Below are 12,407 nucleotides of genomic sequence, written 5' to 3' on the forward strand. Positions count from 1 at the left end.
CGGTGATTTTGATGTATTAAAAAGAAGTCGAGAACCAACGACAAAAGTTTCAATTATTCTTATTATTATTATCTTTAAGATTCTTTAGCAGTAAAAGTTAGCATTAATACAAAACTATTATTATCAGTGTTACTGTAATATTGTTGAAAGCCATCATTTGACCAAAATTAATTAAACGCGTTGTTTTCATCAGAGAATAAAATTTGAAGATTTTAAAAATCAAAACTTTTCACAAAATAGGATACCCAATACCGAAGATTCTTTCCTTTTCCATATTAAAAATGTCTAAAAATAGTTATTGGTTAATTATACAGAATCATTAATTTACAATTAAACCCATACACATAAATATATAAATAAAATATTGCAAAACAGCTGTAACTTGACTGTTTCGGAAAATCCCACTTCACATGCTTCATCTCTCAACACCTTCTTTCTGATATTCACTTTATACTCTCTTTATTTTCTTATTAAATCTAGTATGCTCTAAACCCTTTTTGCTAACTCTATAAAATCCCCTCACAAATCCTTAATTCACCTCTTCCCCTTCGCTCTCGAATCAATCACTCTCTCTTCTTTAGCGTTTTTATTTTGTCTTCCTCGTTTTCTTCTACCTTTTTATATTTTCTCTCTTTTCAGTTTTCTCTAGAAAAAAACACTAGTAATCAGTTTGCGTTTGATAAATATTTGATGTGGCAAAACTCTTGTGGATCTTGATGTTCAAACATTCATGTCTCCGGTGATTAGTGAAATCCTTAGATCTGGTTTAACTATAGACTCGTCTCTTAGACGCAGGACCCATCTTGTTCAATCTTTCTCCGTCGTCTTTCTCTACTGGTTCTATGTTTTCTCATAAATCAGCTCTCCTTTAGCCCTTTATTATTATATATTCTATAACCATAATAATATATTAAAACTATATACTATAATCTTTTTACATAATAAACTTTGGGTCCTGCGTCTTAATCATAGTACTTAATTTTCTCTGTGTGTTTTAATATGAATAATAAAACTGAAATGGGATCTTCCACAAGTGGAAATTGCTCGTCGGTTTCAACCACTGGTTTAGCTAACTCCGGTTCAGAATCTGATCTCCGGCAACGTGATCTAATCGACGAGCGGAAGAGAAAGAGGAAACAGTCGAACAGAGAATCTGCGAGGAGGTCGAGGATGAGGAAGCAGAAGCATTTGGATGATCTCACTGCTCAGGTGACTCATCTACGTAAAGAAAACGCTCAGATCGTCGCCGGAATCGCCGTCACGACGCAGCACTACGTCACTATCGAGGCGGAGAACGACATTCTCAGAGCTCAGGTTCTTGAACTTAACCACCGTCTCCAATCTCTTAACGAGATCGTTGATTTCGTCGAATCTTCTTCTTCAGGATTCGGTATGGAGACCGGTCAGGGATTATTCGACGGTGGATTATTCGACGGCGTGATGAATCCTATGAATCTAGGGTTTTATAATCAACCAATCATGGCTTCTGCTTCTACTGCTGGTGATGTTTTCAACTGTTAGAAAACTTCACATCATTATCATCGTGAGTGAGACTAATCATCGCAGCAGGGGTAAAACTGTAATTTTTCTTATAAATTATGTGATGATGCTTTGTTTCTTTATTTTATAAGATGGTTAATTAGTGTTTAAAACTGATTGTAATGATAGACAGTGTAAGAAATGTGTGATATCATGGAGATGGTGATGTGAGTTTGGTACAAATATTTTAAGATCTTTTCTTTCTATATATTAAAAGTGAAGAAATAATATTTTGTCATTTTCTTAGAGTTTTCTGTTTCCTTATTTGGGAGTTATTGTTGCTCTTATTAGAAAGATGAAATTTTGGCTATTAGTGAAATAAATGAAAATAATGTGAAAGCTCGTGGACGGTTTTTGTAGATGGCGGTGGTCCATTTAAAATACTATATAGAAATGGTGTGTTGTGATTATTGTGTTAGAGACTATATTTTCCCGATGTGATAAAATAATTATGCATTTTGGTACTTACATCAAAATGAGTTGTTATCATGGGTCACTCGAGTTTTTTTCTTTTTTAAGAATTTTATACCATCTCCATCGAAGTATCTGATTGAGATACTCATCAAATAAATAATAATTAAAAAGAAAAAAAACAAGAGAGAAAGAAAGAAAAGTGGCGAACCGTTTCTGGCAAAAGAGACGATTCTTAGCATTTATTGAGAGTTGTCATTCAACTAATGGTTTATTTACTTTAAACTAATTAAAATATATTAATTTAATTAAAATACTAATTTATTTATTTTTTGAGATATTCTCTACCACTTTTGTCGATGAAGATGCTCTTACGTACGAGGCCATATGATCTCGTTATTCTCAATCATTTCGTTTCTTTGATCCTTTAAATATCTGAATGCCAATTCTTTGATCTCAAATCCCGATCATTCACAAATTCACTTAATATTTCATGAAGTGGTTAAGGGAAATCATATCATTGCTAAACCAGTTCATTATTATGTGTTGTGCCATTTGGATCTGAAATTTTCATAACATACGTTCTTTTTTTTTTTTTTTTTATCGATGAATCTCAAACTAAGGTCAACACTAATATTAATTTTCTTAAAACAAAGTCTACACTAATCTTTGGAACTGTGAAAGTAAAACACGAGTATTCTCGTCATTTAAATTTTTTTTAACATATACAATTCCAATTCTTTTTTGGAAAAACTCAAACAATGATCTCCGATCCTAACCTTAAATGAATCTTTCAACGTAACCCTAGGCTATATATATGAATATATCATGCATGAATGAGTTTCAACGAAGTTTACAATGGCAATAATAACGGGGTTTAATTACAATGATGACATTCGACGAGCTAATTTGACAAACAAATCACCCTCAATGATCGTCAGCAGGCAGCAAAACAAGTACTTTATATCAACTTTTTCAAATCTACCAAGCAAATGGGTGTAAGTGGTCACTGACGAAATGATTAAACCAGAAACAAAATAAAAAATAGTTTCGAATAACTCATGTATATGTTCAATGAATCCGTATACCGTGTTGATTACTGATCTTGTCCTTATTTGCTTGTTGGAAATAAAATATATTACTCTGTGAAAGGAATAAACAAATGGGGCAAGTAGATGTTCATGTCTCTAGACTTAGCGTACGAATAAAACTACACTTCAGGGTAATATTATGTGGCATATATTTCTTGTCCCCACCACAATTTGTTATCATGATTTTCTTTTATACTCGATCCGAATAATACACGTACGAAAGCTTGAGAAGAATCGATTCTTTAGATAGTTGCACCATTCGCTTCTTCATTATTTTGGAGTAAAATTCATTTACTTACGAATATATTTCCGTTAACACCATCTATTGAATAATTGAATCACAAACAGGTCTATAATCGTTAATACAATTATACAACGAAAGAAAAAATGATTTTTAAGAACTAGTTTTTTGTTCTGTTCTTGTTCCTTAAGGTGAATAGGTAATGATAATTTTGTCTTGAGCAGCCAAGAATTGATCATTTTGTCTCCCAATGTAGATATCAAAACCTTTTTTTGAGCCATGAGCACTGCGACTAGGCCTTCGTCTTCATCGACTACCATCTGAGAAAATCCTGTTTCTCATTCACAGCCAACAGAAAGATTAGTGCTTCGGTTGAACAGGAAGAAGAAGAAAGTTTCATGGAAAGACGGGACGGTGGACAACGAGTTTATGCAGAAGAAGAGTTCAAAGAAATGTTGTATCTTTCATAAACAAAAGCCCTTTGATGAGGATGACAGTGAAGAAGAAGATAACAACAACCATCACCATCACCATGAACACTCCGAATCTTGTGAGGCATCTTCTTCTAACGATTCTAAAGCATTTGACTAATGAATCAGGGTTTCGTATCACTATATAGAACTATTGAATGGAGATCATTGGAGAATGGAGAACACATATTCGTTTTGAGGTTTTGGTTTCATTTTCTTTTCTTCCCATTACCCAACAGAGATTGAGCTATATGTACATGTAATCAACCTCCTTAAAGCTCTGTTGAAGGAATCACAAAGTTGGTTTAGTAATGAGATACTTCTGTCAGACATATCGAACTAAAACTTTCATAATATAATCAAAATATCTCATTTAATATCTTATATAAAGATTCAACTAACTTTACTATTTTTTCAAATTGCATGGATCTTACTTCTTAGATAGTCTTTATGTACAATCATAACAGTCGATAATAAAATTTTGACAAAGAAAATCACTTTTAATTTTCAAGGATCTTTTCAGGCATCAGAACAGTGCTTTATATCAACTTTTGCAAATCTATCAAGAAAATAGTGGTCATGGATGAAATGATTAACTTATATGTTCAATGAATCGATATATAGTGTGTTGATTAGTGATCTTGTCCTTATTTGGCTTGTTGCAAATATACTCTGTGAAAGGAATAAAAAGTTGTACTCACGACTCTGACTTAGCGTAAGAATAAAACTCTTCTTCTGGGCAGTAATATGTGTCCACTATTTTACAATCGATCCGAATAATCCACGTACGAAAGCTTTACCAGAATCAGTTCTTTAGATAGTTGCTTCATTTTGTTTTATTTTATTTTTCCTTTTCTTTTTGGCATCTAAACACTTTTACTTGCCATAATAAATGTTTGGATGGGCCAAATTGCCAAAAAAAACAATCGAAGGAACAGTCGCTGCCATATATTATGCTCTGCAAAGGTTGTTGAGCGATTAATTGGTCTGGTCCAAGCTCTGTTTGTAATGGGCCCTAAAATAAAGCCCATTCTTTAAATACTAATTATGACAAAATCAAATTCTCTTGATGAAACAAAAACATCATCAAGATTGGCTGATTGGGACTTCCATGACCATCTCATACTACACACAAAAAGAAACGTATTTATTTTACCAAAGATATTGATTCATAAATTAAGCTAATTGAAAACTAATACTAATAATTAAAATCATTCTTACAAAAAAAACATTTTTAAACAATTCGAATAAAAACAAAGTTACAAGCATGAGCGCGCGTGAGTTTGAAAATAAATTGGTCTAACCTAAGTAGCTGACAAGTTTTGGCATTTATACTTGTAAGTACATAACATTGATTAATGTTATTTAATCCTTAACACTAATTTATAACCTAACTGATGAGAGTGGGTGAACGAATATCCTTATAATTATGAGACTCTCGTTAAACTCTTTTTTTTTTTTTTTTTCTATATGAGTGTTGACAAAAAAAGAAGCCTTTATATAAGTAATAATTAAAAATAAATGTATTTGGAGGGCATCAAAGTTTTTGGCTTTTGCGGCTAATGGAGAAACAGTAACACGTAGAGCGCACTCCTCGTGGTCCTTCAAACCCCACCAACCTCTCTTAATCACTACTAAACCCAAATTCTTAAAATAATTAATCACCAAAACTTGGAAATGGTAATTAAATTAATCTTATAAATGGTAATTCAAATTGAAACTCTCTCCCTGATGTTGTTTTGTCCAACATTTAAACTCAAGTAATGTTTAGTTTTCGTCATTCATATATAGTTGATTATGAAATAGTGAAATGTAGACCAAACTTTACGAAAAAGCAAAAGTAATATAAAAATAAAAAAAGAAAAAGAAAGTTATAAAAATAAAATGAAAAAAAAAAGAAGAAGAAAAGAAAAAGAGAGGAGGGAACGTGGCACAATTCCCCGTGCGTGTTTCTTCTTCCCCAGACGCAAAACGCAGACGCACCCAGAAACTAAAAAAAACTGCTTCCTCTCTCTCTCTCTCTTCCCATCATCATCGTCGTCTCTTTCTCAGATCGATTTTCGGTTATGCCGATCAACGGTTAATCTCCGCCGTTTGATTTCATCGCCGGAGAGGATCTTTCTCCGTCTACGTATGCCCTTTCGTATACGCGTTTCGTGTTTTGATTTTCCCCGAAACCTTTCGTTGTTCTGGTGAGAACCTGGCCCATGTTTTTGAATCTAATCTACTATATCGGTTTCTCCTGTGGTGATGATTGCGAATTGAATTAGAAATCGTAGGTTGATTTCTTGTTGCTTGTGTATTTGTTAGATCATTTCTCTGATGAAATTCGTGTTCCTTGGTCTTGACTCAGTTATTCAGGTCCTGAGTTTCCGAGTTCGGTTTATCTCCTCTCTCGTAGGAGCTTTTCATTGAATGATTAATCTCAGATCGTTTTGGCTTTTTTTTTTTAATAAGAACTTCAGATCTTTTTGGTTTCTTAAGCTTTATCGATTTTGAAGTGAGTCTTGTGTGCTTACTGCAGGGTTACTGTGTGAGGAAGGACGTGCAAATTTGTTTGGAAGTTGTGTTAAGTTAAAGCAGAGTATTGGAGATCGTCTGATAGAGAAGAGAATAGTTCTTGTGTAAGGTTATGGGTTCAGTTTGTTGTGTAGCTGTGAAAGACAGAAAGGTTCCTCCTAGTGGTGGACCTGCGAGTTCATCTGTTCATCGGAATTCAGCATGTTCGCCACAATGGAGTTTTCGACGTGATAATAGGAGGCGAGTGGCTGATGAGATTGAGGGTTCACCTTATTACAGTCCTTATGTTGCGAGTAGAGGTATTAGTATGGATAAGATGTCATTAGGCTCTGAGAGAGGAACTTTATCTGAAGGAGGAACCCCTCCTGATGGACATTTAGGGACTCCTGCTTCTCAGAAATCAGCAACTCCGGAAATGAGCACCAATTCCATGGTTCCACCTTCTTCAGGTAATTCTTTTTTTGAGACAATGACACTATTGGGAGCTAATTCTGACTGTAATCTAACTCTTTGCTTTGAGTCGTTTTAATTTTTTCCTTGAATCTTTTCGTTCCACCAACGTGTATAAGTAAAGCTTGCTAGTTTTCATGATCTCTTCACGGTGTTGAGTAGATATAGTTGACATAGGGATTTTTAAGTTGAACGTTAATGACTATATTCCTTTTTGTCACCAAGAACCATGTTATTGTAATGAATTAGTCTTGCGTATCGTATTCCTGCTGTGTCTTATGTTATGCTTTTCTGTGCGGCAGGTTCATCCTTGGCAAGCAGTGATCTCATTGAGGTGAGATGATCGACTTGACTCTAGTGTTCCTCTCGTGGAAGCTTTCTTTTCTTTCCTTCGGTGTATCTTTAACCCTTGTTGGATCTTCATTGTTTCAGGTGAAGAACTTAGTTGACTCACCTGGAATTGTCCCTTCAGCTCAATCGAAGCCTTTGTTCTCCACGCCTTCTCTTCCCAATCCAGTTAGTGATCTTTCATCGGCTCACACGCGTTTGCTTCCTCCTAAATCCACACCATCAAGACGGGCTCGGCGTTCACCTGGGCATCAGTTGTTTAGGCAGGTTTCTGATAGTCAAATTTTAGGACTGAAATCCCCAATTAATAATTACTCAATCTCAGAAGGAAGGTCGTCCTTTGTGCTTTCGACCTGTAGCAATGACTTCGCCACTGGATCCCAGTACGCATCTTCTGAAGGTGGCTGGTCTATGAACACTTTTTCTGAGCTCGTGGCATATTCTCAAAGGGATAGATGGTCCTTTGATAGCGAACACTTGGGTTCTGGCAGACGGAAACTAAGTGGTGGTAGCAGCAGATTCTCATTCTCCCCTTCCGTTGTTGATCAGCAGGTTTGTGGAGCTTGTTCAAAGTTGCTAACCGAGAGGTCTTCTATAGCCACTTTTGAGCTCCCAATCGCTGCTGTTCTTGCCTGTGGTCATGTTTACCACGCAGAGTGCTTAGAGACCATGACTACTGATATAGAGAAGTATGATCCTGCTTGTCCCATATGCACAATTGGGGAGAAACGGGTTGCGAAAATAACAAGGAAAGCCCTAAAAGCGGAGGCGGAAGCAAAGGCAAAGCAGTACAAAAGATGTAAAAACCGTGTGGTAGATAGTTACGGTGAGAGTGAATGCGATGAGTTTGTATTCCAGAAAATGGGGAAACGAGAAGGCAAAGCTCTCAAGCTGGAAGCTAGTTGCAGTAGCAAGAGCTCGTCTAATAAGTCATTCTTGAAATGGCACTTTGCTTCTATCAGCTCCAAGTGGAATAAACCCTCGTCCAAAGACTCTGCATTGAAGAAGGGATTCTGGTCTAGACATCGAAATAACCGGTCTTCTTCAAGCATAGAGGTAAAGATCCATACACTGAATATTCAATCCTGATTTGCTAGAGAAATGAAACATTCCTGTAAATAACCAATAATACACACATTTCAGGGACTTAATCAGACATCTCCGCTATGATGAAACCCCTCCATCTGGATCAGAGGCATGCGGGTTATTTAGGAAAGCTTTGTATAAAACAGATATTCAGGTTCAGCTATAGCCTTTAGAGCTGTGTTTTAACTTTCTTTTTGGATATTTTGTGTGTTTCATTGTAACCTGTGGGGATAATTTTCAGTAATGAAACAAACTTGTCATTTTAGAAAAGATTTGAGAATTTGCCAACCATTTACAGAGAATGTTTAAAAAGTTGTGTAACGTTTCGTTGTTTACACAAGTTTCAGAGGAACTCAAAATCTGTTCCAATTCTTGTAACAAAATGAGGAAATTAGATCAAATCTTTTTCAGTTTGTTCACACTTAAAAGTATTGTTTATACCATCATGAAGATTATAAACAAAAACATTACAATATCGGCTTACCAAAGTGTACACAAAGCTCAATTTTCATATACAAATGTAAAGTCTAACACCTAAAGTTTTCACAAAATCTATCCTTTATATATGCCACAACAAATATTACAGATATACATATTTGTATAACCCCTATCTATAAAAATGCCAAGAGCGCATTTTCTTGCGCTTCAAGAATCATACTCCCCCAATCAACTGGCATTGCCAGTTCTTAAGCTTGTGAAAAGCTCAGGAATCTTTTAGACAACAAAGTCGTGTAATTGATGGGGATTAGAATATCTGCCATCTTGTTGGTTTCCAAGGCCAACGTAACGATTGTAATCATCAATACCAAACCCATGATAGTTCATCAAGCTGTCGTAATCTCCAGTAGTAGCACGGTCTGGTTTAGGATCTGCAAAGACTAGGTTTTGTTCTGCATCAGATGTATATGGGATGTTGTTGTTGTTGTTTCCCTGATTCTGTTGTTGCGAAGACGAAGAGTCTTCGTGTTTGAGCTGAGATGTTTCCTGCATTTTTTTGGTGTCTTGATTAGAGTTAGAGAGTAACTCTGCTGATTCTCCAAACTCTTCTTTATACATCTCTTCAATCATTGGTTTCCATAGTCGAACTCTCGCGTTAATAAACCAATTTGCAACCTAAATTGCCAAGAATCAGAATACCACTCATATAAAAGCAAGACCAAAGATTGAGCCAATAAGAACCTGGTTTTTCGATAGTCCTGTCTGCTTTGAAAGCATGATTTTCTCTGATTCTTTAGGATATCTACAAAAACGATTGAAATGGTTATCAATGAAGCAATGAGGAGCAGAAAGAAAGTGTCTTACAAACAACAAACTTACGGATGAAGGAAATGCTCAAAGAGCCAAGCTCGAAGTATAGAGACAGAGTTTTCAGGTAAGCCTCTTTGTGGTCTCCAAGCTGGTCTAACCATTCCAAGTTGTTGATGCAAAGCTCTCTGTTGTCTCAACCGTTGATCTAAGTACCTAAGACGCGGTATCCTCTCTCCTTGTTCATCAGAAGTCTCTCTCTCCCCAAGCTTCCCTCTGATCACCTGAATCTGTTCTTTTATCGCGTCGCGTAAACAGCGGAAATGGCGAGAGATTCTATTCAGAGCTACGGATGTGTAAGGCTTAGCTGCTCCAAGACCTGTTACCATCTCGAAAGACGATGCTAAAGCTTCCATTTGATGATGGTATTGGTTATACCTTTTATCTACCTGCAAAAATGTTTTCAAAACTCAAAACTCCAAAGTCTCTCTCTCACTTTAAAGTATTCAAATTTGATTTAGTCTTACCTCATCCACCATTGTTAAAAGCTTGCTCTTCTTGCTCTGTAGCTCCTGACGTTCTGAAGGAGACAACTCCTGCGATTGAGATTTATCATCTTCTGTAATGTTATCACTAGACCCATTGTGAAAGTCTTGACCTTTATCATTCTTCATCTTCTTATTCCCCAATTTCAAATCTTTCCTTACACTAACAACTTCATCAAGCAATTGTTGTGTTGGTTTAAGGTAACGAGATCTCAGTACACTACTCACAAACCCTGATGTCTCGTAACGGTAATTGTTGTAGAATCCAACACCATTATTACCATTGTTGTTGTAAACAGAGGAAGGTAAAATTTGATCAGAGTGATGCTGATGAACACTCAAGCTCTTCCCATTCTCATCAGACATAGTAGAAGGATTAAGATTATTGTAACTCAATTGGTTCGAAAGATTCTGGTAATGATACTGAAACGGAGAAACAGAGACAGCTGACTGGATCTGATTACCAAGACTTAAAGAAAGTCCTCCACCGTGAAAGCTTAGATCGTTACTTGACACCGTTACGTTTCCGTTGACGGCTACGTCGCTTGTTGGTGGGATAAATACCATCTCGTTGTTTCGAACATCACCGGAAACAATCTCGGAGAAAGATGCAGCAGAGGAAGAAGAAGCTTGTTGTTGTTGTTGTTGTTGTTCGTTGAGGTAAATGGATTCTTGGTAAAGAGATTGCATGCCGACACTATTAGGGTAATACACAGCCATTGGATAATAAATCGAAAGTGTTTTGTTGTTTAAGTGAGTTTCATCCGATTGATGTTTTGTCTGAAAAAAGAGAAAGAGAGAGAGAGAGACGTGTGAGTTTGAAACTGAAACTGGATAAATAAAAGAACAATTCTTTAAAGAGGTTAAAACATCTTAATCTCTATATACGCCGCAATTACAGATGAATTCAAGAAATGAAAAAAATATGAAATACTCAATTTAGGTCAAGAAGATATCAAAACCCTAGGTAAAGTTTCCACTTCAATTCAGTGACGCAAACAAAAACAGAGGATGATGTTTGAAATCATGAAAGATATAAAGTTAATTTTTTTTAAGTTCTGATGATTTCATACTTTTGTAAGAATTTAACAGAGACGAAGATGATGATAAAATTCGAAAAAGGAAATCTTTTTGTAAAAAGAGAAACAGAGTACAACAAGTCAATCATATAGCTTTGAATCAAGAAGCTACTAATAAGAACAATCGAATTATTATAGTTAAAGAAATGAAACCTGAGAAAGAGCTAGATGATAAACTATACAAAAGAGAAAGAGAGATTGTGGATGTGGCTGAATCAGGGAACAGAGAGATAAAAAGGGAGAAGAAGAAGAACTTCGAACAGTCGATGACAAAAAGAGAGAGAAAGAAAGAGAAGACACCCAATCCCAAGAGACGATTTTTATTAAATTCCGATACTATTTTAAAACTTTATTTGGCATTCACTAACAAAGAACAGAACCAAACCATCTTATCATTGGAACCTCGACAACAAACCCAGATTTTTTAATTAATGTTTAATAAAATATCAGTGTATCACTAACCTATGGAGAAATTTGACAATCTCTATTCTCTACCAGTAATTCTTTTTTGTTTGTTTTTCTATTCCAACCGAAGCTTCTATATTAAAATTAATAATTTTTTGTTGGTTTTTTTTCTGTGCCAACCATTTAGAGAATAACACGCGTGAGCGGAAATTTTCATATTTTTTTTCCTTTTCTCTGATAGGATTATTGTTAGATAATGGAGAATATTTATACAAATGCGACTTTTTATATGCATTTATATTTCAAGTTATCTGATAAAACAAAAGAATATTATTGGAACCAGAAGGAATACTGTGCAGTGTTGTCATTGACTTGACTTGGTGCTTATATTCAAATAAATATAATTAAAAATAAAGTATGTTTTTTAAAATGAAGAAAAGAGTTGAGTTTTCGTATTCTATGTTTTTATAAAGTTTAATTAATAGCTTGGACATAAATTCAAGCAACCGTTGAAATTTTTTACTATTAAAATTTTCCACCAAAGCTTTGTTAGATTAAATTAACTCAAGCAATCTCAAATTAGTTGTGGTTGTGATGATAAAATCATGGGTTAGTCTGAACCAACAGATGCTTTTATTAATTTCTTTACATAATTGCAGATCCCTGGTTATAAGCGAACGAGAAACATGTGTTACGTGACATGATACTTCATAACTAATCTATGATGTTTTGATGTATAATTGTTAAATTATTATAACGACGGAACTCTCTAAAAAGATTGTGATCAAAATTAAAATTAAACATCTTTTGAGGTCTCCTACTGTTTATACGTTATATACTTGTTTCTTCGCGTAATACATTGGACACACATACTCTTATTAAGTGACGTGCAAAAGAGGAAACTAATTAACTCCATTTTTTCAATATCTTCCTATTATTTACATATTAAAAATAAAGATATAAGTAGAATTGTCAAC

General features: G+C 35.1%; 3 protein-coding genes and 1 pseudogene across 7 annotated transcripts, besides 1 other annotated feature; 3 read left to right on the forward strand and 1 right to left on the reverse strand.

The window, feature by feature from the left end:
• The first annotated feature begins 473 nt into the window (after positions 1 to 473).
• On the forward strand, positions 474 to 1,784 carry bZIP44 (basic leucine-zipper 44). 2 transcript variants are annotated; one of them, NM_001084357.2, is made up of 2 exons: positions 474 to 1,314; positions 1,385 to 1,784. In NM_001084357.2, the coding sequence occupies exons 1-2, from the start codon at positions 1,000 to 1,002 to the stop codon at positions 1,439 to 1,441; spliced, it is 372 nt and encodes a 123-aa protein (NP_001077826.1). In that variant the 5' UTR covers positions 474 to 999; the 3' UTR covers positions 1,442 to 1,784. The 2 variants fall into 2 exon arrangements, with proteins under 2 accessions (NP_001077826.1, NP_177672.2); NM_106193.4 differs by having other exon boundaries at positions 474 to 1,784.
• Positions 731 to 856: a sequence feature (AT1G75390.uORF1).
• A 1,509-nt stretch (positions 1,785 to 3,293) lies between the features above and the next one.
• On the forward strand, positions 3,294 to 4,077 carry AT1G75394 (annotated as a pseudogene). Its single transcript has one exon.
• A 1,584-nt stretch (positions 4,078 to 5,661) lies between these two features.
• On the forward strand, positions 5,662 to 8,544 carry AT1G75400 (RING/U-box superfamily protein). Its single transcript, NM_106194.3, has 5 exons — positions 5,662 to 5,944; positions 6,277 to 6,721; positions 7,025 to 7,056; positions 7,155 to 8,126; positions 8,214 to 8,544. The coding sequence occupies exons 2-5, from the start codon at positions 6,385 to 6,387 to the stop codon at positions 8,238 to 8,240; spliced, it is 1,368 nt and encodes a 455-aa protein (NP_177673.1). The 5' UTR covers positions 5,662 to 5,944; positions 6,277 to 6,384; the 3' UTR covers positions 8,241 to 8,544.
• A 17-nt stretch (positions 8,545 to 8,561) lies between these two features.
• BLH3 (BEL1-like homeodomain 3) lies at positions 8,562 to 11,504 on the reverse strand. Of its 3 annotated transcripts, NM_106195.5 has the most exons (5): positions 11,179 to 11,504; positions 9,929 to 10,726; positions 9,474 to 9,850; positions 9,336 to 9,396; positions 8,562 to 9,269 (listed from the first exon to the last, which is right to left on the reverse strand). In NM_106195.5, exons 2-5 carry the CDS (start codon positions 10,664 to 10,666, stop codon positions 8,871 to 8,873), a joined length of 1,575 nt encoding a protein of 524 aa, NP_177674.1. In that variant the 5' UTR covers positions 10,667 to 10,726; positions 11,179 to 11,504; the 3' UTR covers positions 8,562 to 8,870. The 3 variants fall into 3 exon arrangements, with proteins under 3 accessions (NP_177674.1, NP_001320321.1, NP_001077827.1); NM_001334686.1 differs by having other exon boundaries at positions 8,562 to 9,396; NM_001084358.2 differs by having other exon boundaries at positions 9,929 to 11,347.
• Positions 11,505 to 12,407: the final 903 nt, after the last annotated feature.

Source organism: Arabidopsis thaliana, assembly GCF_000001735.4.
Source record: "Arabidopsis thaliana chromosome 1 sequence".
NCBI classification, from domain to species: domain Eukaryota; kingdom Viridiplantae; phylum Streptophyta; class Magnoliopsida; order Brassicales; family Brassicaceae; genus Arabidopsis; species Arabidopsis thaliana.

Coding starts and splice junctions, on each gene's coding strand:
- bZIP44 (NM_106193.4), top strand. CDS start 1,000: ATGAATAATAAAACTGAAATGGGATCTTCCACAAGTGGAAATTGCTCG.
- BLH3 (NM_106195.5), bottom strand. CDS start 10,666: ATGGCTGTGTATTACCCTAATAGTGTCGGCATGCAATCTCTTTACCAA. Junction 9,397..9,473: donor TTTGAGCATTTCCTTCATCC/GTAAGTTTGTTG, acceptor TCGTTTTTGTAG/ATATCCTAAAGAATCAGAGA. Junction 9,270..9,335: donor CAGGACTATCGAAAAACCAG/GTTCTTATTGGC, acceptor TTGGCAATTTAG/GTTGCAAATTGGTTTATTAA.
- AT1G75400 (NM_106194.3), top strand. CDS start 6,385: ATGGGTTCAGTTTGTTGTGTAGCTGTGAAAGACAGAAAGGTTCCTCCT. Junction 6,722..7,024: donor CATGGTTCCACCTTCTTCAG/GTAATTCTTTTT, acceptor TCTGTGCGGCAG/GTTCATCCTTGGCAAGCAGT. Junction 8,127..8,213: donor GGTCTTCTTCAAGCATAGAG/GTAAAGATCCAT, acceptor CACACATTTCAG/GGACTTAATCAGACATCTCC.